Here is a 22,586-nt window from a genome sequence, read left to right as displayed (position 1 = left end):
AGTTAATTTTAATAGGAGATTTATATTGACTGATGGATTAATCGATTGTAATATTTAAATTATTTACACTCTAATCTGGTATTCTCATTAAACCAGAAAACTGCCAAACTAATATATTTTTGATATCTCAAGATTTTTGGTTTTTGATTTTGCTCTAAATATAAAAATTATTAAATAAAATAATTATGCATTTTAAACATGGATACATCTTAAATATTAAGCATTGTTTTATACCATATTTAATCTTTATAATGTGAAGTGTTTAATTAAGTAAATATATTATTAAACCAGAGTTAATTCTTTAATCTCTTTATAAAAAACAACATTAATTACAAATTAACACACAGAAAACCCTAGTATCCCCAATGGAAGGAATTAGATTTTTTAGTTTTTAAGTAAAATATTCTTAAACAATCAACAATCAACTGATTTTCCATATTTGTTAGGTAACAAATGTAGAGAGGCAATCATTTTCAATTTATTTTTTATAACTTGTCGCACATAAAGACAAAAATATGAAAAAAAAAAGATTACTTAACATTCAAAATACAAACATTTTTTCATATGCTACAAAAAATTAATTTCATTATCATTCATTGACAGGTGTTAAAAACGCCAGCTGAAATAAATAAAAATTAATTTTACTTTTAATCTTTCTCAAGTTCAATCAATTATATGCATTCAACAAATATATTCATTGTTCAGAGGGAATAAATTATAAATATTTAATTGAATGCGGCCAATCAAATAAACAAATGAATCAAATTCAACAAAACCATAACAAATAGACTACTATTCACTTTAATGTAATCATGTATATGGGACTACAGTGTAAAAATACTATCATGCACCTTTTCCCCCAGTATTTTCCACACAATTAATTTCAAAATAAAATCACCAGTAAATGAATCTTCAATATACTGGACCTCTTTCTTGAATCAGAAAAAAAAAGCCAAAAAGACATATAGAAACCTGGAAAGAGAAGTAGTTACTTTATATTTATGGGATTTATTAATAAATATGATGACAATATTAATACTGGGCGAACTTGTAAGTGCTTCATGAAAATCAGAAAGAGATAAACTGTATTCTTTATTCAGTTAAAATAAGTCTTATTAAAAATTTAACAAATGATATGCCGATCATTACACCGACAAGTCTACACTTACTGCTTGGTGCTGACTTACTTTATCCATTATCTTGACCGCATTCCAGAAACTACCTCTAGATGCCATAAACCTCAAGCTTCTAGAAAAAAACTGATGATATTCAAGTTCTTGACAAGATAAAAAAAAAAAAATACACACGAAGTATACCCTTACCTTATTTTTGGCAATGCAAGCATATAAACCGTCATCCGATCTCTGAACATTAGAAATAATAAGAGAACCTTCAGCCTCTTTCTTTTGTTCATCAACTCGTTGTTCGACTACAATGCGGTTGTCATGAGGCTGTGCTCCTGAGATCATTGTCTTTGATGAACTTAATTTTCTAATAAAGAAAAAAATAATATAAAAACTATAAATTAATTGTATATATGAATTACATACAATTATAAATAAAAATAATATCATAAAAATTATTAATTGAATAAAGATTACTTAAAATAAATAAACATTTGTTTTCACAAAGGTGAAAAATTCCAAATTACCAATAATGTTTTTTAATTTGGCATTGAATTAAAAAAAAATTAGAAAAATATTACTTCTTAAATTTTCAGTTGATTCTTACTTTTTAATATGGGTTAGCTTACAGAAAATGCTGTCTATAAGAAAAATGTACAAATATATCTAAAAAAAACAAAACAATACCTGCACAAAAAGATAAGAAACCTACGTGTTGGTAAAAAAAAAAGAAAGAAGGGAAAAATGGACAGATAACCATGTAAAGAGATTACTACAGAACATGAACTAAGATTCTTTTGAATATAGAATATGTAAATCACCGGAATAACTAGAGACAGACTCCACAAAATGGAATATCAGCTTAGTTTTCAACACAGGATCTACTAAGTGGGACTGCCAAGTAACATTCACAACATCTCTCGCCCATTCATGAAGGTCCATCACATGAAATTGCCACCTGATAATTTCCAGGTGATTAGAAAAATGTTGCTTAGCAATCTCAGTTTAATTCATGAAACCATTATAAGAAATTACAGTCATTTGCATTGTGTAATTATAACAATGCTCCTGCACATTACAAAACAACTGATGAAAGTAACTTTTGACAGACAAAAATGGCTTTTAATGAAACCTATTAAGCACCTATTAACCTATTTGGTAATGTATCTTGCATAATAAGCAACAAAATTTAACATACCAAACAAATAATGCATTTTTTATTCTGATCGGTACATAATAATACACTATACAGTTCAAATCATATATGGGTGGATATGCAACTCTATGGATAAAATAGCAACTTCTCCAATACTTGTTAATGGTTTTTTACTCTATAATTAATATTATTTAGAAATTCATCAAGAGGAATACTGTTTCTGAAAAAAATTGTCAGCATTTTAAACAAATTGGTAAAAAGATTTTTAAATGGTACAATAATATATTAAAAATGACTGGAAGTTGTTTACATGAAAAGGGCCAATTAAGACCCATTCTTGTAAGCCAAAGTATTGTTTGAGTTACAAGAAAAAAAATTCTGTTGTCCGATTTAGTAGGTGGGCATTTAAAAAAAAAAAAAAGTGACTATCTTTTTTAGCAAAGATTGAATATTCATAAGAATAAACAAACATTATTATTTTTTAAACGTCACCTTACATTATTCATACTTACAGACCCCAAACATTGTTTTCTACTATCTATGGAATTTTAATAAGCTGGCTGCAATACCAGTTATGTGACCTCTACAAGCATTTACAAAGAGGTATACTATTCTCCCCTCAATTTCCCTTCTGTGCGGCAGGTATATTTTTATCATATCCTCCTCATTTTTTATGTCATATTAAGTAATTCTGAAGATTAAATTCTGATATAGAAAAATTAAATTCAAACTGGATCTGGATGACTGATACCACACCATTTGAACACAAAATTAGCAAATAATTTTATCAAACATGACAAATATCGTTAGAAGAAGCAAAGCTTAAAAGATATGAGTGTCCTATACTACACCAGGAGAAACAAAAATACCTGATGATGAGGACAATGTAAGAAAATTATATGCATTACAAAAATACACAGCTATATTAAAATAAATATTTTCTAACAATGGGAAATGGCTATAACTTTGGTCAATTTTTTCTTAAAATCATGCTGAAAATTTTTCAATACATCTTTTTCAAAAAATGCACTCAATTCTTCATAATCTTTCCAAATATTTTAGAAAATACAGATAATGAAATTGGGATCTGTTTTTGTAAATTAAGTGCTGAACCTTTCTTAGAGAGGGAGAATAAGAATGAAAGATTTAAGGCGGTGGAAAATACTTTGTTGTTGAATTGTCATTAATTAAATTTATAAGAGAAATAATAACAGCACCTACAATTTTGTTTAAAATACTGCCAGAAATTTCATCAATGCCCCCTGAATCTTTCCTCTTTATTTTTAAAATGAAGCAAGGATTTATTAGTCTATATACACAACTGTCTATATAAGTTACGTGTTATAAATTTATTGTAAGAACTGTGGCTACTGTTGCAGCATTCAGCAAACTTTAAAAATATAAGATTCACTGACATCAGGGTATTACATCGAAACAAGACAACATTGTTTTCCAAATAAAACATGTCTATTTAAACATGATTAAAAAAAAGTAAGGAAAAAATTACAAATAAATTAGCTGTAAATTATGGAGACTGAAAGAGCATGTTTAACACTCAATAAACATTTTTATATAAAAGAAAATTATAAACAATACAGAAAAAAATATTTTGATGTTAAAAAATTTTTTTTCGCAATTTTCGCCATAGTATTGTTTATGCACAATAAAAAACTTGAAGTAGAACTTTTTGAATTAAATAAAAAGTTTTTCCTTAATGGGGCAAATCATTAGAAATACCATTTAAAATTTAATACAGGGTCTTCATAAAAGAATAGTAGAGTTTCTGTAATTCAGATCACGACAGTAGGGAAATTTTGAGAAGTTATGTTGGTGCTTGATAGCCTTCAACCCAAAAGTTTGTGTAACAGCAGTTCAACCCACCACATTAATTTTTGTACTGCTGCTGAAGTGTGTTCAGTTTGTTACTGTGTTCACTGTTCAAGAAAAAGAGAAGTGTTTTGTGGCTGGCTGAATTAAGTCTGTAATTTTAGTTCAATGTGTATTTTGTCATGACTGTAGAAAAGGGCCACGACATGAAAATAATATACAATATTGGTTCAAGCAAGTTGAAGAACTGGATCTCTTCTGAAGGAAAATTCTACCGGCTAACCATGAGTATCAGGAAAAATTGTTGAATGAATTAGAGAATCTGCAATCGGAACCTTCACTCGTTGAAACCTCGAGATATTCCAAAAACAATAATTCACACAGTTTTACACAAGATTGAAATTACATGCATATAAAACCCACCTACTGGAAGAATTGGAACCTGATGATGGAGAAAAACATTTCAATTTCGCGGTTGAAATTTTCCATAAAATTAAAGAAAACAATTCATTTTTACGAATAAAGCTGTTCTCCATATAAACAGGTATGTTAACAAACACAATTCACGAATATGGGGTTCTGTACATATAATTTTATAGAAATTATCATGTAACTTTTTAGAAATGACACGACATGTCTAAAATTAATGTTTGGTGTGGTGTGATGAGATGAAAAATCGTATAATTGGGCCTTTTTTCTTCACTGAAAAGAATATTAATGGAAATTTTTATCTCGATATGTTAAACAATTACTGCTTTCCTCGACGGGATGAACTTGAAAACAAACAACGAATTCATTTCTAACAAGATGGTGCACCCTTGCATTTTAATGCATCAGTCAGGCTTTGAACAGAAAATTTGGATATTGATGGATAGGCCAGCAAGGACCAATATCCTGGCCTCCAAGGAGTCCAGACCTGACAACTTGCAATTTTCTCTTGTGGGGGTATATAAAAAAACATTATTTATTCACAAAAAATATGCAATCTATGTCACTTAAAGGAAAAGATTAATGAAGCAATTACAACTGAATCAGAAGATATTTTAATTGAGGTATGGGGAGAAACTGAGTATCAATTGGACATTTGCTGAGCAACTACTGGTGCACACATTAAAATTTATTAGTTATGTAAAAAACTGTTCAGGATAACAAATTTGATAAATAAACACCATAAATTAATTGTTTTTCTTTTCTTTTTTTCCATGTTCCAAACTCCACCATTCTTTTATGAAGACTCTGTACTATTTTTATTAACAATTTTGAAATAACATCTTGTTTCCAATTTGTTTCAGTATTTAGTAAAACTTTTCTTTGAATTTAATTTCTAGTTTAATGAAAGGAACAAAACTTTCAAAATCCATGTATTACATCTTTTCTTTTGTATTTTTTCAGTAATTAATGATAACATTATTAGTAAAGTAACAGCTACAAAATTACCTAAATGTTAAACTAGGTAATGGATTTCCACTTGCTCTACAGATTAATGTAGCTGTCTCCCCAGTTGAAGATGAAATATTTTTCAAATCAAAAATATTTGGTTTAACAATTACGATTAGATTAACTGCTTGTGTATCAAATCCAGCAGCATTTCTTGCCTCGCATTTTAGTTCACCATTATCTTCTCGTTTTACATTTGTTATAGTTAAAGTACCTGTGAAAATAAAAATTATTATTTTTATGTAATAATTAATACAATAAAAATTTAATTGAAAAAACTTAAAAAAGAATAAGAGTACAAAAAAAACTGGTAAATTTTTCTACTTATGCTTGTGAATATTTCAATCAGCACTAACAAATGATACCCAGAAATGATTTTCTGCTAAGACTGAAGTTCAGGTCTGCTGCAAGAACATTTTTCATTGCACTAGTAATTTGTTAGTCTTAGATAATTTTTTACTCTTACCATTGAGCATTCTTTTAAGTTGTTGCCAGCATTGTATTATAAAACTGCAACGTACTCTTTTAGATTACATATGTTTGTTAGCTTCTTTGTTGTTGAATTGGCTGATTGTAATTTGCGTGGGAAATTTGAGAATTCTAAAAATATTGATGCCATAAAACGAGGTTCTGATTCTAATATTGATGGCAATGATATAGACAAAGATTCACATCAATTATTTTACTAACATAATGATCTAACATTACCTGACTAATGCTAAAACTGTTTTTAAATATAAGTACTGAGTTTATTGGTAAATTAATTTCTTATGAAGCTGGTAAATAACAGAGAAATGCAATTTTATTTATTTATACTTCATTGTACATTTTCAGTACAGATTTTATTAAAAAAATATTAATAACCAAAAACTGAATATTTTATAAACATATTTTTTGTTAATATACAATCAATCCTTATTATATAGAGTACATTCTACTTTTTATAAATTATACGAGTTATAATTTATTTGGTTATTTTGATTTATTTTATTTGTGAATGTAAGTTTTTAATTTAGTTTCTGTTTTTCTTTGAACAATTTTTACAGTCACAATTTCAAAATTTTACAGAAATCAAACCACAAATGTAAACTGTAATTTTATAAATATGTAACAAAATTCTTTTACATTTTTTAGGATAATAGTATAACTTAAGAAAACCGACTGTTTCTAGTAACTACAGAGTATAAATGGGCCCTGGGAATTGTCATGGGGGGGGGGGAGTTTCAGCTCCAGCTATTGCAGCATAAAGAAATATAGTTGTTAAGAGATTCCTCATAGCTTCTACAATCAAACTCCAGCACAGAGGCTTACATGTGGCTTACCTACTTCACAGAGCAACCCTGAAGAAGAACAGTCATAGTGGGATGTGGGTCAGAGGGCAAATATATTTCTGGGAAAGGGAATTTTCCTCAGCTTAACAATAACTGGAAAGGGTGAAGACATACCTTTTGAGGAAGTGTCTTGCTGAAGTTGCTCCAAAATATGGGAGTAAATTCCTCAAATCAGGGTGAACAGGAAATATCAAAGAGGCAATCCCTCTTATGAATAGTCTACCCTAGTCTAACCCACACTGGATGAATTAAAAAGAAAGAAAACAGTGAGATTGTTTTTTAATGTAAGAACAATTCCATTACATAGTTACTACTGTACATAAGAACTACATATGTCAGTTGATTATAAATAATAAATTATGAAAACTCTCGCATCAAACTCTGCAGGTTATTGTTGATTTTTTTTTCCAGACTTTTATATTAAAAATTATATGATCATGAAGATTTTACAAACGGTTTTGTTTTATGCTAATAATTGATTAACATTTTTAAGTACAACTAACTCTATTAGGTCTGACAATGAAAAGATTAGCAAAATCTGAATTCTGCAGCTAGTACTGTTATTTTTTTCTCCTGTAATATAGCATAAATCCTCAAATTTAAGACAAACTATGTTTTATTAGTTTTTGCTCCAAAATCAATTACTTAAATTTGATGTTATTTTCTAACTACCTTTAAAAAGTTATAAGTTTTTCAGAATTCAAAAAACCTATTATCATAGACGTAGTCATCATTACATAATCTAAGCCACCATGTATCCATTTCTTCCTTTCTTTCTTCCCCTACCCTATATTTTTTTTTTTGGACAGGTGTGATACAATAATTCTAACAAATTCAACAGTAATCTTAAATTTAAATGTTTGCCGCAACAAAAACAAAAAAATTTTTCAAGTAATTGTGTGTGCAAAACAGGTCTGAAAATGGAAATATTGATACAACTACTTTAGTAAGTGAAGTAAATGTGTGTTATTAACAGGATTATGAAAGTAGATATTTTTTTCATCATTTGCTTTTTTATACCTATACATACATCAGTATTATTGAAGATTAACAATATCTTCACCACTTAGATTCAATTTTTTCCAAGCTTTCTTCCTAAAAATTCAACTAGTTTATTTAATTTTCACTACCTTATGATACTTTTGTTTACATTCTTATCTGAAACACTGCCACCCTCACAGTAATGTTCCTCATTGCAGATAGATGGGAAAATAATTTCAATATATAATTTTCTATCATTTTAGTCTATTTTTCATCTCTATCTTCTTGCACATAAGTGTCTTTATATCTCTTTTTGTTTTTTCCTAAACAGTTCTTAAATCTCACCAGCTTTTACTTCGATTTTCCAATGTTTGAAATGCCCTTGCCTCATGACTCCATAGGTTAGAATCAACATAAAATAAAAACTGAACATATAAAAAAGTGCTAAATCATACTTTAACTTCTATTCATAAAACAAGTTATTTTAGAGATTGTAAATTACTCTTCTATCGCTTACATTGCTAAAAAAATGATACTTTGCAAAAGGTGACATCATTAAATATAATAATACAAGTAAAAAATATAAAATTTTACTGTGGAATATGCATCGTAAGATTATGATAATAATTACCAGTTTGATCATTAACAGAAAATCTATCACCAACTATTCCAAGATTAGCATTTTTGCTTGATTTAATCCAAGTATATGAAGGAGGTGGTTTACCATTAGCATGGCATGTAACATCAACCGTTTCACCTTCAACAACTTCTGAACTACGAAGCCCTTCAGTCTTATTAAATGAGGGTGTTACATGCACCTGAAAATATTAATTAATATTATTAAAACAGAAATGTAATTAGTAATAATAATAAAAAAAGTGCATTCATTATTAAGTTCCAAATCTTACAAAATAATATTTAATGTATCAGCACACTTCTCACAATGATATGACCATCTGATGAGCTGCAACAAAAATACAAAATCTATAAGCTAAGCAACAATAGTCTTTAAAAACTATTTTCTAAAGCCTCTAGTACTGATAAGTGTCCAAAATAAAAATGAAACCAAAACATAAAAATTAAATGTGACTGACCATAGAAAATGAAAACAAAATTCATTCCGGTAATTAAATTCTTTGATTAGTTCATATCTATATTCCCAGGCTAGCTGGCAATAATCAGCCAGTAAAGCCTAGCTATTACTATTTAATAATCTATATTTACAATTCTTAAGTCTATTCTTAATTTTATCAATCATACTTCCAATATTAAAATTGATTGTCCGAAACTTCACCATTTCAATCTGAAAAAATTCACTTATCTTAACCTAGTCATTTTTTTATTATTATCTCTTTTAACAAAATATTCAGTCTTCTGCTAACAGCCAAAGTCATAATCCATTGAATGTATTTTAGATGTAATGACAACATTAACAAGATAAAAAAATTCAGTTTTCAAATGAAAATAATAGTTCAAGAATTTCTGGGCAAGTTGAAAATCATTTTAATTAAAAAAATTGAGAATTTTATCCAAATCCACATATTCTTGTATAACGATTTTTGAATTCTCCTCTTCTTATGCCATTCAAGGTATCAGCTGTTTTTTGTTTCATTTCTTCTATTGCGCCAAATTGCTTCCGCTTGAGGTTCCTTTTCATCCTTGGAAATAAAAGTCTGAAGTGCAAGATCAGGCGAATACAAAGGATGAGGGAATGAGGTCATCCCAATTCTTGTCGAAAACTTCTGCACAATGAGCATGGTATGGGCGAGACACTCATTATAAAAAACTCAGTCACTGTATGCCACAATTCCCGATTTTTTCCCCACAAAAAACAAGCAATCTTTTGAGAACTTCCAGTTAAAACTGTTGGTTCAGCAACAATCTTCACTGATGGCTGCACAATTTTTTCAACATATTTGTCTGTTAAACAGTGGCAGGACACCACAGATGCTCATCACAGATTATTTGTATCCTTTATTAACCGTTTCAATTGTGTCCACAGTGTCTTTTTCAAAAATGGAAACAAAACTTGACAGTTGCACAACTTGATAGCTGCACGTTGCTCATGATTTTCAGCAATCATGTCTTTGCCAAAATCAGAAAATAACCCTATATTAAAAAATCATTGTGCTTCCTTTTGCAGTACCTCTTAGGACGGTGTCATCTCACATACTGATTAGAAAGGGTTCGGGCCAAGACTCTTCCACTGACAAGAGTGAGAAATACAATTTTATCCCTCACAATATAATGTTCATTATTTTTAGGATTTACCTTGTAAATCAGTAAATAAAGTTACAATGAACAGTTTGAAGATTTTGAGGAAGACCAAGGATGTATATTAACAACCAAGAGTCCATGGAAATTTCCAGTGGTGTCTACATTTTACATGGGTGTTTTCTTGACAAAAAAATTTCAATTTATTGTTTGTGATTATGAAGGTATGACTTTTTAACAAACTGTAATCAAATCCTGTAATATAATAAATAGTAATTTTAACTAAGTTTAATTTCTAAACACAAAAATAAGTAAACTTAAAGGATAAAAATAAATACTGAAATTAAAATGTATATTTTTTCAAGACACCTTAACCTCATACGTCCAGTTAGTGATTGTGCTCTGTAATTTTCAATGTAATTAATTACTTTACAAATGCTCAGTTCCTAGTCTTGTTTCACAATAACGATAACAATAAATATAAGTGTATATATTTTTTTTAGTTTCACCTTTTTTTTCTAATTATTTATCTTGAGGATTTTAAGATTTTAATAGTATATTTATTTTTTGTGTATTTATTTTACTACATTAAATACTACAATATAAAGTAATGGGTATTATTTTTTTATAAAAAGTAACATATAATATATAGAAACTATAGATTATTTTAACAAGATTAGATACTTATTATTTATTAATGTTTTATAAATATAACATGCATAATTATATAAATTATATTTAAAATATTATAAAATAATTATTTATTTTATATTTATAATAACAAAGCATCTGTTATTTATGTTATCAAACTTATCTAAATTAAACTTTAAAATTTAAAGTAAAACTATCTAAATTGATAAGTTATTGCTAATTTTAAAACCTATCTTAAAAAGAGATAATTATGAGTAAAATAAAAAATTAAAAATAAAGTGTATTCTAGTGAAAGGTTTTACTGTAATATTTCCATCAGCATTGGCAAAGGAATATGTACTCAATTTATCTAGAAAAAGATGCTAATATGAATTTATCTGCAATTCACTACAGATAGAAGAATTTTTTAACAAAATGGTAAAACATATTTGTTTGACAAGTATAGTTTAAATTCTATCATTCCAACATACAAAAAGAAGCTGGCATAAAACAAATTTTTAAACTCTGCTCTATGATTAATTTTAATCTGTTCCGCCTTACAAAAAATAAATCTTTATTCCATCAGAACATAATAATACATTATAAATTGATCATATAGATATAAGATAAATAATAAATACACATTATAAGATAACAAATACATTGTTTTTAAAGACCATATAGTAACTAATTAAATACAAACACATGAAATAATATTAAGGTAAATCCATTAACCACAAAAAATTACTAAAAAATAACTCATATTTTTCATAAGTCACTACTGAAAATTATTTTTAGTTCATAGTTATGTAAATGTAACGTAATGGAGATAAAAATTTTTTTTATTACTTCTAATTAGTATTAATAAAACTTTTTGACAGAATAATATTGCCTCTGTGAAAAAAACTCGTTAAAATTGTATTTTAAAAAAATTGGAGGGAAAAATTTTCTAAAATGTATAGCAAACTATTTAAAATGGCAACAAAAGTATAATAATGCCTTTACTTTTATGTCAAAGTACTGTGTTAAGTTACATAAAATTAGTTCTGTTATCTAGTTAGGTAAAGGTGGATATTCTTATTTTTTTTAAGAATAAATAACCATTCTTTTTAGCAAACACTGCACATTTGTAAATATAAAAGCAGAAGAATTTAATATATTTCATTTTCTAAATACAGGTCTACACAATCCATAATTATGGGTGCTAAAAATGATCTAACAACCCATTTTTCTATATTTAATAAACAATAAAAAAAAGCAAGATTTTAACTTCTCTGAGGCACTTGTTAATAAGAAAAAAGTCCAGGAAACTTGAAAGGAATTATCAAAATTATTCGTTGTGTAAAACCAAATTTTATAATTAAATACTAACCTCGACTTTGATGTTCCTTTTACTCATGGTGCCGATATCAGCAATGTAAGCTCTACAAGTATAAGTACCATCATCTTCTAACTGAGCATTTTTAATTAGTAAACCATCAGCTTCAATCACATAATGGTCATCTGTTTCTATTTTTTCATCATTTTTAAGCCAGTCAATGAAGGGAGCTGGATTTGCTACTACTTTACACTTTACTTTAAAATCTTTATTTAACGTAGGAGACTGTTCTACAGGTGCATCTTGCCATGATAATGGAACTAAAATAAAGATTTTTTAAAAAATTACATATTGAAAGAGCTAAAAATTAGTCTAACAAATGATATAATACACTAAAAGACCAAAAAACACTGCTTAATAGGAGATATAATATAAAAACTAGAGAAATAGAACTCTTTTTAAAAAGTAAAATTGATAAAAGATTTCCTTACGTAAATATTTTATATTCTTTAAATATAAACTTTTTTTTTAGTCAGTCCCAACTATAAAAAGCTGAATTTAAACATATTAATTAATATGTTAATATTATATATACGAAGGTGAGATGAAAAGTTTTAAGCTAAAGAGAAATAGCATTAGTATGTTTAATTTCTCGACGGTGTTGCATGATTCTATTTTTCATTAGTTTACTACAAGGGTTTCAAGTTACTGCATTACTTAAGTCACTTAGAATTTATTTACAGTAACAAATTGGACAATTAGTGTTTTTTGGAAAATGGAAAACTGGAAATTTGTGTAGCAATTAAATACTATTTTCTGAAGGGCATAAAGCAGGGAAATTAAAGAAGAGTTTGATACGACATTGGGACAAGGTTCTCCATCAAATACAATTAAATGCTGGATTAGAGTTTAAAATGGATTGAAAACGCACTAGCAACGGACCTTGCAGTAGATGCTCTTCTCAAATGACTAAGCCAGAAATGAAAGAAAAAGTGCATAAAATCATTTTGGTCAATTTATGAATGTTAGCAGAGTATGAAGGCAACGCATGCACAATATTTTACATGAATATTTGGGCATGAACAAGCCACGCGCTAAATGGGTGGCATGTATCTTCATACCCAACCAAAAACAGTGTCAAAAAACCTGTCAAGTGGTTGTCACAATTTCTTTCAATGCAATCCAGAGGAATTTTTACGTCGATTTGTGATGGTTGACGTGACTGATCTGACTACCAGTGACTATCACTTGTTCCTTAACCTAAAAAAATGGCTTGAAGGGGAGAGATTTTCAACCAATAATGAAGTTAATGCCATCGTACATGGTTTTGTTAAGGAGTTGGATAAATCGATGTACTGAACTGGCATAAGTGCTCTAATGGAACAATGGGCTAAGAGTATAGACCTTAATGGTGACTATGTTGAAAAATAAATCATAACGTACCCAGTAAAATGTTACTTTCTTATCCAGATCTGGAGAACTTTTCACCCATACATACATTCATATATATATTTAATATTATATGAAATATAAATCACCAAACCATTTTTTTTTTTTTTTTTTTTTTTTTACCTCCAAGACCATTGTTAGGAATTACTTCAGAGGATGAGATGAATGACAATTTTTTTTTGTAGCATGTGAAAATGCCATGCCTGACCAGGATTCGAACCTGGGACCTCCGGATGAAAGGCCGAGATGCTACCGCTCACGCCACAGAGGCCGACAAAACACAGTAACTAGGCAAGTTAAACTTACCATATTAATTTCCATAAATCGATTTTCACAGCATCCCACCTCTTCAGTTGAATATAAGTTACATTGAATTACGTCTTTTAAAAATTTTTAGTCTTTTAAAAATTGTTATTTTATTTTAAATTGTTCTATGTTAAAAAAGTTTCAACTATTACAGCGCATATGAAAAAATTTTGCTAATATATATATAAATTATAATAACAAATTTTTTTAACCACCTTAAGAGCAAAAAAGATGAATTGTCTCAAAATCTTTCAGTTTTCAAACCATCATCAGGAGATTTAAAATATTATAAGTCAAAAATTAAAATGAGAATACAGTCATGACTGTTAACAGTGTCAACAGTACACTCTTTGACATTTACTGTTACCATTCAAACTGTTGAGTATACTGTTTTGACACTTTTAAGTCAGGACTTTTTTCTCATTTTAATTTTTGACGTATAGTATTTTTGATGATCGTTTGAAAAAACCAAAAGATCTTGGGAAAATACATCTTTTTTTTGCTAGTAAGGTGGTTAAAAAATCTTTTAATTGTTTTTTATTATTAAAATATATCAGCAAAAACCATGTTAAAGAATATTTAAATATATACATTCATAAACTAATTGTTATGGCATTATTTTAAGAATAAAATTATTAAATAAAACTACACTATATAATTAACTGGATAATAAAATTATATTTTTACTTAATTTTCATTTTCACTTCATAGAGTAGTCATACGTTTTTTTTATCTTGGTTAACAATTCTTTTAGATCATAACAAAACCTTTTTTCATCTTGTTAATTTGTTCTCTATTATATGCATAAATATCTTTTTAAAACACAATTTTCACATGTATGGCAGTCTAAATTGAATAAGAAAGATATAGGAAATGTAAAGGGACATAAGTCTCTTGAAATGTATTCAAATTCATGGAAATACTGATCTGACCACAGGTTTATTTTTATTTTTAAATCTATATATTTGAAAAACTCAATCTACACAGGTATAAAAAAAATCGAATAAAAAATGTTAAAATGAGAAATAGAATACATACTATAGGAAAATAAAAAATTAGTCTAAACTACAATGTGATATCAACTGCATATTTGGTTAATGTACTTCCAATAACAAGTTTTTGACTACCAATAGCAGCTACAAGGTTTATAAATAAAAGGCTTAAAAATAATATTATTACTATTAAAATTTAAAGCACATTTATTGTAATTTAGTAACCATAAATACAACAGTCGTAAAGGAAAACATCATAGCTACGGTCTTCTACTCAGTAGAGAATATGTAGTTTCTAGACTAAGAAAATTAAAATGTCTGAATGAGAATGTAGACTTTAATGATAATTTTATAATCTGTATTCCACAACATTGTCACAAATAAATTTCTCTGACAAAAAAAAATTACATGTTTTCTATCAATTTTATATATTTAGTCGGTTATCTTAGAAATCACCAATATAAATCTGTCGCCGTCAAAAAAACGACATATATAAATGAATGACAGATTATAGATTTAAAAAATACTCTTGGACATAGTATCCCTTCAATAAAAGAGTTCATTACAATTAATTTTCTCAATTGTTTTACATTCTATCAAAAAGTTTACCAGAATAAAAATTAAGACCAGTAAAACTGTTAGGATCATAATTACTTATTTTTTCTGCTAACATCACTATTAGTTTTTTTCTGATTACTACTGCTTACCTTTCTTAGCTTCAATTTTCTATCACTTATTGACATGATTCGGAATCAATCCACTGTCAAAATTGAGTGCAATAAGTTTTGACAATGGAGTGGTTCTGAAACAAGTGATAAAAAAAATGAAGGTAAGATGTACTAAACATAGAAACTAATAAACTTTCAATCTTTTTTTTTTAATTTTCACTTCAACTGAAGAAAAGTAAGTGGTATTTTATCATTTTCTTGCTAATTAATCATGTAAAAAAAAAAAACATATAGAAACAAAAATTACATATATTTTCTACACCTTTCCTCAGGTATTTTTGTTTTTAATTTTGAGCACAATTTTTGTTTTAACTCTGAATGTTAAAAATATATTTGAAATTTCCCTTATCTGTGTTTAATTTTATAAAAATTCTGAGACAAACTTAATGTTCATGCCATATTTTAACAAATTGAGTGAATGAATATTTTCTTCTAAAATGAGATTTTTTCAAAAATATTAATTTTTCACCACTCTTTATAACACAGTGACATATTCCTCTTAAAACCTGCTTCTCACTTAATGTCATCATCATTAGACTAAACATACATGCTTTGTTTCTTTAGAGTAAAACTAGACCCTTCCAGATTATTTAAAAAGATTCTTTTTTGGAATGAAATAATACAAGTACAACTTAAACTTAATTAAAAAAGAGAGAATTATAATTTATTCTTACCAAACGTTTTAAGAGTAACAGATGTCGATAACCTTTCAGTTCCATACAATCCAGTACATGTATAATTTCCAGCACCGGTCTCTTTTAAATCTGGTAACATTAATACTAATTTCTTTTCAGGCCACCACTGGGTTGATAATTTCATACCCATTCTAAAACTAAATGAATTAAAGAAAAGCAGCAATTAATACCATTGCATAATAAAATACGAAAACTTACAATGGATGAAACAGGAAAATTTAAACATTTGTTGTTGCAATCGGTGAAGAGCACAGAATAGAAAAGAAAATAAAAAATCACAGAATTGCAGATGATTTTATCCATTAAAAAATTATTTTAACTCAAAGTTCATTTTTCAACATTCCAAAGTTAAAATATAAAAAACTACTACTCGACTAATTTTAATGTAAAGTAGATCAGCTACAAACAACAAATGTGAAAAATTTGAACATTTGAAACTAAAGTGCTTAATACTTTTGAGCCAATATAAAAAAACCACAGAGATATTTATACAGAAGTCCTCTCCATTATCCAAGTGGTTAAATCTAAAATTGTAACAGGTTGTATAATAAAGGCTTATAAAAATAAAGGCAATTAAGAGGTAAAATTTAAGTGCATTAAAAAAAAGTCTCCATCACTTTAGAAGACAAACAAGGTATAAATTGAATGAAAGGAAGAAGTTACAGAAAATATTTCTTGAAATTTATATCGAAAGTAGCAAGCAATATTTTACAGCAAGAAATGAGGAAGAGTGGTAGGGAAGTTAAGGATTATCAAGGTCAATGACAACTTAAAGTAATTATTGCAACATTATTTCAATTGATAGTTTACTAAGTATGATAAAATTAATTTACAATTAATCATTTTTGTACAAAATTTTACAAAATCATTTTTGAATGACATTTAATTGTATATAAATCAGTCATTTTTTTTTTTGTACCATTTCCCACACATAGATCTGTATATCTTTCATAATTTCAGGTAAGGTGTCCTCCTCAGACTCATTATAATAATGTTGTACATAATATTGCTGCAACGGTATCTGATTACCGAACGAGCAGGGAATACTGGAATAGTCTATACTAGACCTGGTAGTCGTGCTGCCGTACCAGTTAGGCACCTAATCGCACGGATTATGTAAATGTAATTCAGTGGGCAACATAGGGTTGTCCACCGTACAGCTGTACTTACAATTTACGCCTTGGTATTTATTGCACAGCCCGTAACCTACATTACACAATAAAAACTGTTCGCTATTAGCGTTACTTAACTGAGCACTGTTTGTAACAAAAGGCAATCTAAACCCCACAGGTGTAACACTGCACTTCACCAATTTCACTTCCAACGATATAGGCAGGTTCTTGAATTCGGCTTTCGACAGGTACCATGGGATGATGTCCACTGGAACGTAGGCTAGCGGTGTGGTAATGAATCTGATGGATTTGTACTGCACTGGCTTCGCCGGAGTCTTTCCTGACGCTGCTATAGTCGCTGTCCATTGCGCCTTGTCGGTCATATGTTTGAACTCGTAACTGCAGGTCCACATGAAGCGGTGATGGTTAAACAGCAGCTTGCCCTTTTTGAAATTAGGAACAGGATGGTGAATGAAATCCGTTCCTGACGCGCCGGCGTTGTGCGACGACTCTGCTTCTGATCTGGCTACCTTAGCGGGTGGAAGTCCATCAGCCATCTCCGCGTCTGCTGTCCGGCTTCCCGACGTATGTGGATATATTACTCCAGTAACAGACTCCACTCTGTACTTGATCGAAAGACCTGCGGCACCGACAAGGCTGTGCCAATTGCCAGTCCTAGCGAAATCCCCAGCAAAAGCGCCGATCGCCCATCTATCAGCTGCACGTATATGATGATGTTCTGTGGGCGACTCGTATCTGCTGTCGTGCTCAAGCGCGATCTGATCCATCGATGTCGACCGGGGGCCCGTTATCAATTGGGTTTCCAGGGCCGAGATAATTATGTCCGGGAAGATTCATAAGACACTGCCCGCCATTGGCGGTGCAATGCATTATATACAGATTCCCCCGCTTTTCTCCGTTACACTACCCCATGGGAAGTTATGCAATTCTTTACCAGCATCAGTTATTAAAACATGAATTCACCAATACATCATTTCCAAATAAAAATATATAGGAAGAAGTAGCAATCTTGACAATCTTCCGAGAAAATATATCACATATTATGTATGTTTAATAACACTACTGTGTTAATATAAATATAGTTTTCTATATTAGTTAAATAACTTCTTTAATTAACATTTATAAATAATACTTACAATCCTTCTCCATCCGGTACTCTTTCATTTTCTGGTGTTAACCAGTGCAGCTCAGTAATACTACTAGGATCAGCTCCAACCAATTCACATATTAAGAAAAAATCTTTTTCAACTGCCTGAATTGACATTGCTGTTTCTGGCGTTATCTTTAATTTTGCTGCACTTGACAGAGACATCCATACTGGAAAAATACACAAACTAAATTAGTAGGCACGTTCAACTTTACTTATAATATTTTAATAAATTTAATTAAATTAAATAAATATTATTTCTATAAGCAAAATCAAATATAGTAAATGCAATAAATAATACTTACATGAACAAAATATACCTTATTTTGTGATAGAAACTCATTCAGTTACAGCCAAGTTGTTAATTTTAAATTTTATTTAATCAATTATATTAAATAATTGATTAATTATATACTAGAATAATTATATACATTCTAATATATAATTTACTTTTCAAGGGAAAAGTGAAAATAAGAAAAAACTCCCTTTAAGAAAAATTATATAATTTATTACATTTTTACTTGTATGTAGTAAAAGAAGTATTGTGATCACAAATAATTTCAGTTTTCAGATTTCAACGGAAATGTCCCTTTTCACCGTCCCTGAATTCATCTTGACTAGTTTCGGTGTGATGTTTGTACGTTCATATGTGCATGTGTGTATGTTCATGTGTGTATATGTAATTTAATAGGCGTACAAGGAAGTCATGTGGTATCCGCATCAGATTTTTATAAAAGAAAAAAAAACTGAAGTCACAAAGAAAGCTTTTAAAATTTTTATAAAACATTTTACTCTATTTTTGACAACAAAAATGAAATACAGCAGACAAAAAAAAATACTATATCATTTAAAAAATAAAGGAAGAATTGCATTATAATTTTCTTTAAACTTGTATGTATAATAAGAGTTTTAATACGTTTATCTTCAGTGAGTGAGTGAGTGAGTGAGTGAACTGTAAAAAAATTATTATTCATTCAATGATAATGAAACTAGTGCTACTTTTAACATAATCCTAGGCTACATTTAGGTACTTCTCCCATCTTTTTGTGAGCTTTCTTACTTCAATAGTAAAGAATTGTTCACCTCAGTATCCAAGATATTCTTGTTCTTCATCCTTGATCTGTTCAATATTATAGTACTTTTGCTATACAAATTCTCTTTTAAGAGGGCCAAATAAAAAAGGTTGCTGATGCCTAGATTGAAACTGTGAGGTAAATGTGCCAACAACTCCTAACCCAACTTTTGAATAATTTTCTGTTTTTTTTTTTTTTACCAGTATGGGGGTGGGTGTTATAATTCAGAAATCGGGAAATTTCCTCCTCGTTGGAGGTTTCATCTTATTTTCTACCATGTCGCAATACTCCCTGCTGATTGTACATCGTTCTTCCAAATAACTGAATTAATTAATTGGTCCTTTATGCGACCAAAATACTGTTCTTCCGGCTGATAAGAATGTTGTGAATATTTTAAAGCAGGCAAACTTGGAGTATGTAACTCCATTACATACTTTTACATTCAAGTATGGCTCAAAAAAAAAAACAAAACAAGTTTCACTACACATTATTAAGCGATCTAAAAATGCATTACCTTTTGCTAAAAACCATAATTTAGTTTTGTACAAAAGTGAATTCAGTTTTATTTTTGATTTTCAGTCAACTGTATTGAAACTTACCTTGAACACATATTGTGTAACTTAACATATCATGGATAATGGAATGGACAGTGACCGATACTCCCACTACAAATTTCCCAAAATCATTTTGACTATTAGCATCACTTCTTGTAGATTAAGAGCATTAATGTGATATTGCAAATCATCAGTTAAAACTTCCTCTAATTTTCCAACAAAATGAAAGTTGGTGACATTTATTTTGTCTGATTTAAACTGATCAATCCACTTATAAAAATGTGCAATGCTAAAACAATTTTTTACCATATTATTTTAAAGATCAAGGATGAATTTTGATTTGATATCTTTGTTTTTTCATCTTTAGAAAATAAAAATCATGTTACATGCAGCCCCTTCTGCAATAAATATTTCAAATGGATGAATAGAAAACAAAAGTAACTAATATCAATGAAAATGCTTTTAAAACAGTTGATTTAATGTCAGTGGAGCCTACTTGAACATCAGATAGTTTCATTTTATTTTATTTAAAATGCCACTGCCATTTGCCTCTTTTGTTCAAAATTAATATAAAATGCATACTAAACTAGGATTCTAAATTAATTAAATTTCAGTAATTAAATTTTGCACTTCATCTCAATTTCAAACATAAAGTTAATATTAAAAATATTTTTAAAATCAAATATGTTACAAATCAATCATGATAGTTGTTTGCAAAATGATTGGAATAAATTTAAGATTTATTTAAGATATTCTTATATCAAAAATATGCAAATACAAGCCAAAAAAAACCACTCTAAATTAAGTAAAAATTACGTTACAACTCATTTTTAATAAATTAAATTGATATGAAACATACAGATGACAAACATCAATTAAAACTATACAAAATGTTGTAAATATTGTACTCATGACCTAACCAAATTTAGTAGTTAAGGGAATGTAAGCAGTATTTTGAGTTCAATAAAAAATAAATAATGTAACAAAACTATCATCACATGTTATCTAAAAATCATAAAATATTTTTTTAAAAAGTAGTTTTTACTATCATTTTGAATGTACAAAATAATTGATACAAAATTCCTATTTTACATTAATCGTGCACCAAATTTTCATTTTGATTTGAATAAATTTAAGTGAAAAATGTAGATGCTGCAGTCATCTCAGTTTGTGTGATTTATAAAAAGCTTTTTTATTTTAGTAAAAATGGATATTTTCTATTGGAAAATTACATAATGTAGAATGCATTACTTAAACTTCACTAATTATTACTAAACAGCAAACAATTTTCTCTTAAAATATAATTTGATTATGTATATCATATAATAAAGGACACATTGAGCCAAAAGATATACAACTTTCTGTGAATGTAACGAGGTCTAATGGAAAATGTGAGGGTTTTCTGAACTCCAGTGTCTGTCGTTCTGGCTATTTACGTAGCGCCACTTAGGTGAAACCATGCTTCATCAGAATAGAAAGCATAATCCAATACCCAAACACTGCTGCTAATAAAGTGGAAAAACCATTAACAGTAACACAGTCTTTTTCCGCTATCAGGTTTTCGAACCTCATTCACAATGAGAATACAATACGAATGGAATTTCAGCTTCTTTGTGGCTCTGCAAACACTTCCCTAATACATTCCGATTTGGTGACAGTTTTTGTATTGACTTTCTTGGTCTATGTAGCAAGGATATGCGGATACTTTCCAAGGATGCATCACTTAAATCTATAGGTCAGCCAGACTGTTTACATTCATTTGGGCAGTTTACATTTATCCACACTACCAGTTTCTCTAAACCGAGCGACAAGTAATGTCATTTATGTATTAGGCATCCATGATTTCAGGAAATATACTCTTAAGTCTTTCTGACATTTTAAGAGTAACTGCAATTTAAAATAACTTTTTAACAATGAAATTGTCATCAAAGAGGGATTGCTTGGCTTTCATGTGCTACTCATTTAATACAAGGTCACCTGTTACTAGAACAAAAACTCCCACGGGCAAAAAACTGAATTTCCCTTCCCAATTATGTTTTAAAATTTAGGGCTGCATATCTTTTAGTTCTCTGTATTATAAATAATACGTGGCCAAACAGTAAAGTATAACAATCTTCTATACTAATTAAAAATATCTAATTATTTCTTGTAGTATTCATAACAACATTAATTTAGATGATTTAACTTGCTTTTTTTCTATTAATTAATATAAATTTATAAAAAATTGTAAAGTTTAATCACAAATAAGCATACCTAAAAATTTGCTCAGATGCAATGTGTTTATTATTAACATTACTAAACTTTTCATGTACTGTAACTAAACCATAAAATCAGTTTTTTTTTGTGTTTTTAAATATTTTTCTCTGTACTTATATATAAATTTGCATCAATTTTAATTTTTAATTTTAAATTTCTCATTTTTAATTTTCTCATTTGTAGAATGACTCTGGCAGCTTAGCAAGTACTTGTTTGTAGTGTTTACCCAATTATC

The 22,586-nt window shown here is 28.7% G+C and overlaps 1 protein-coding gene across 2 annotated transcripts in view; it reads right to left on the bottom strand.

The window, feature by feature from the left end:
- The window catches only part of Fas2 (neural cell adhesion molecule fasciclin 2), a 108,744-nt gene extending 90,109 nt beyond the window's left edge, over window positions 1-18,635 (bottom strand). For both annotated transcript variants that reach the window (XM_075377617.1, XM_075377618.1), the window contains exons 1-6: window positions 18,458-18,635; window positions 16,168-16,325; window positions 12,073-12,338; window positions 8,488-8,674; window positions 5,545-5,758; window positions 1,323-1,491 (exon numbers count right to left, since the gene is read on the bottom strand). In XM_075377617.1, the coding sequence (XP_075233732.1) occupies window positions 1,323-1,491; window positions 5,545-5,758; window positions 8,488-8,674; window positions 12,073-12,338; window positions 16,168-16,325; window positions 18,458-18,633 (1,170 nt within the window). In that variant the 5' untranslated portion in view covers window positions 18,634-18,635. The remainder of the gene's footprint in view (window positions 1-1,322; window positions 1,492-5,544; window positions 5,759-8,487; window positions 8,675-12,072; window positions 12,339-16,167; window positions 16,326-18,457) is intronic.
- Window positions 18,636-22,586: the final 3,951 nt, after the last annotated feature.

This window comes from Lycorma delicatula, chromosome 10 (assembly GCF_047948215.1).
Source record: "Lycorma delicatula isolate Av1 chromosome 10, ASM4794821v1, whole genome shotgun sequence".
In the NCBI taxonomy this organism is placed as follows: Eukaryota; Metazoa; Arthropoda; class Insecta; order Hemiptera; family Fulgoridae; genus Lycorma; species Lycorma delicatula.
The sequence above is the reverse complement of the archived record's forward strand: the minus strand, read 5'-3'. Positions and strand labels throughout refer to the sequence as shown.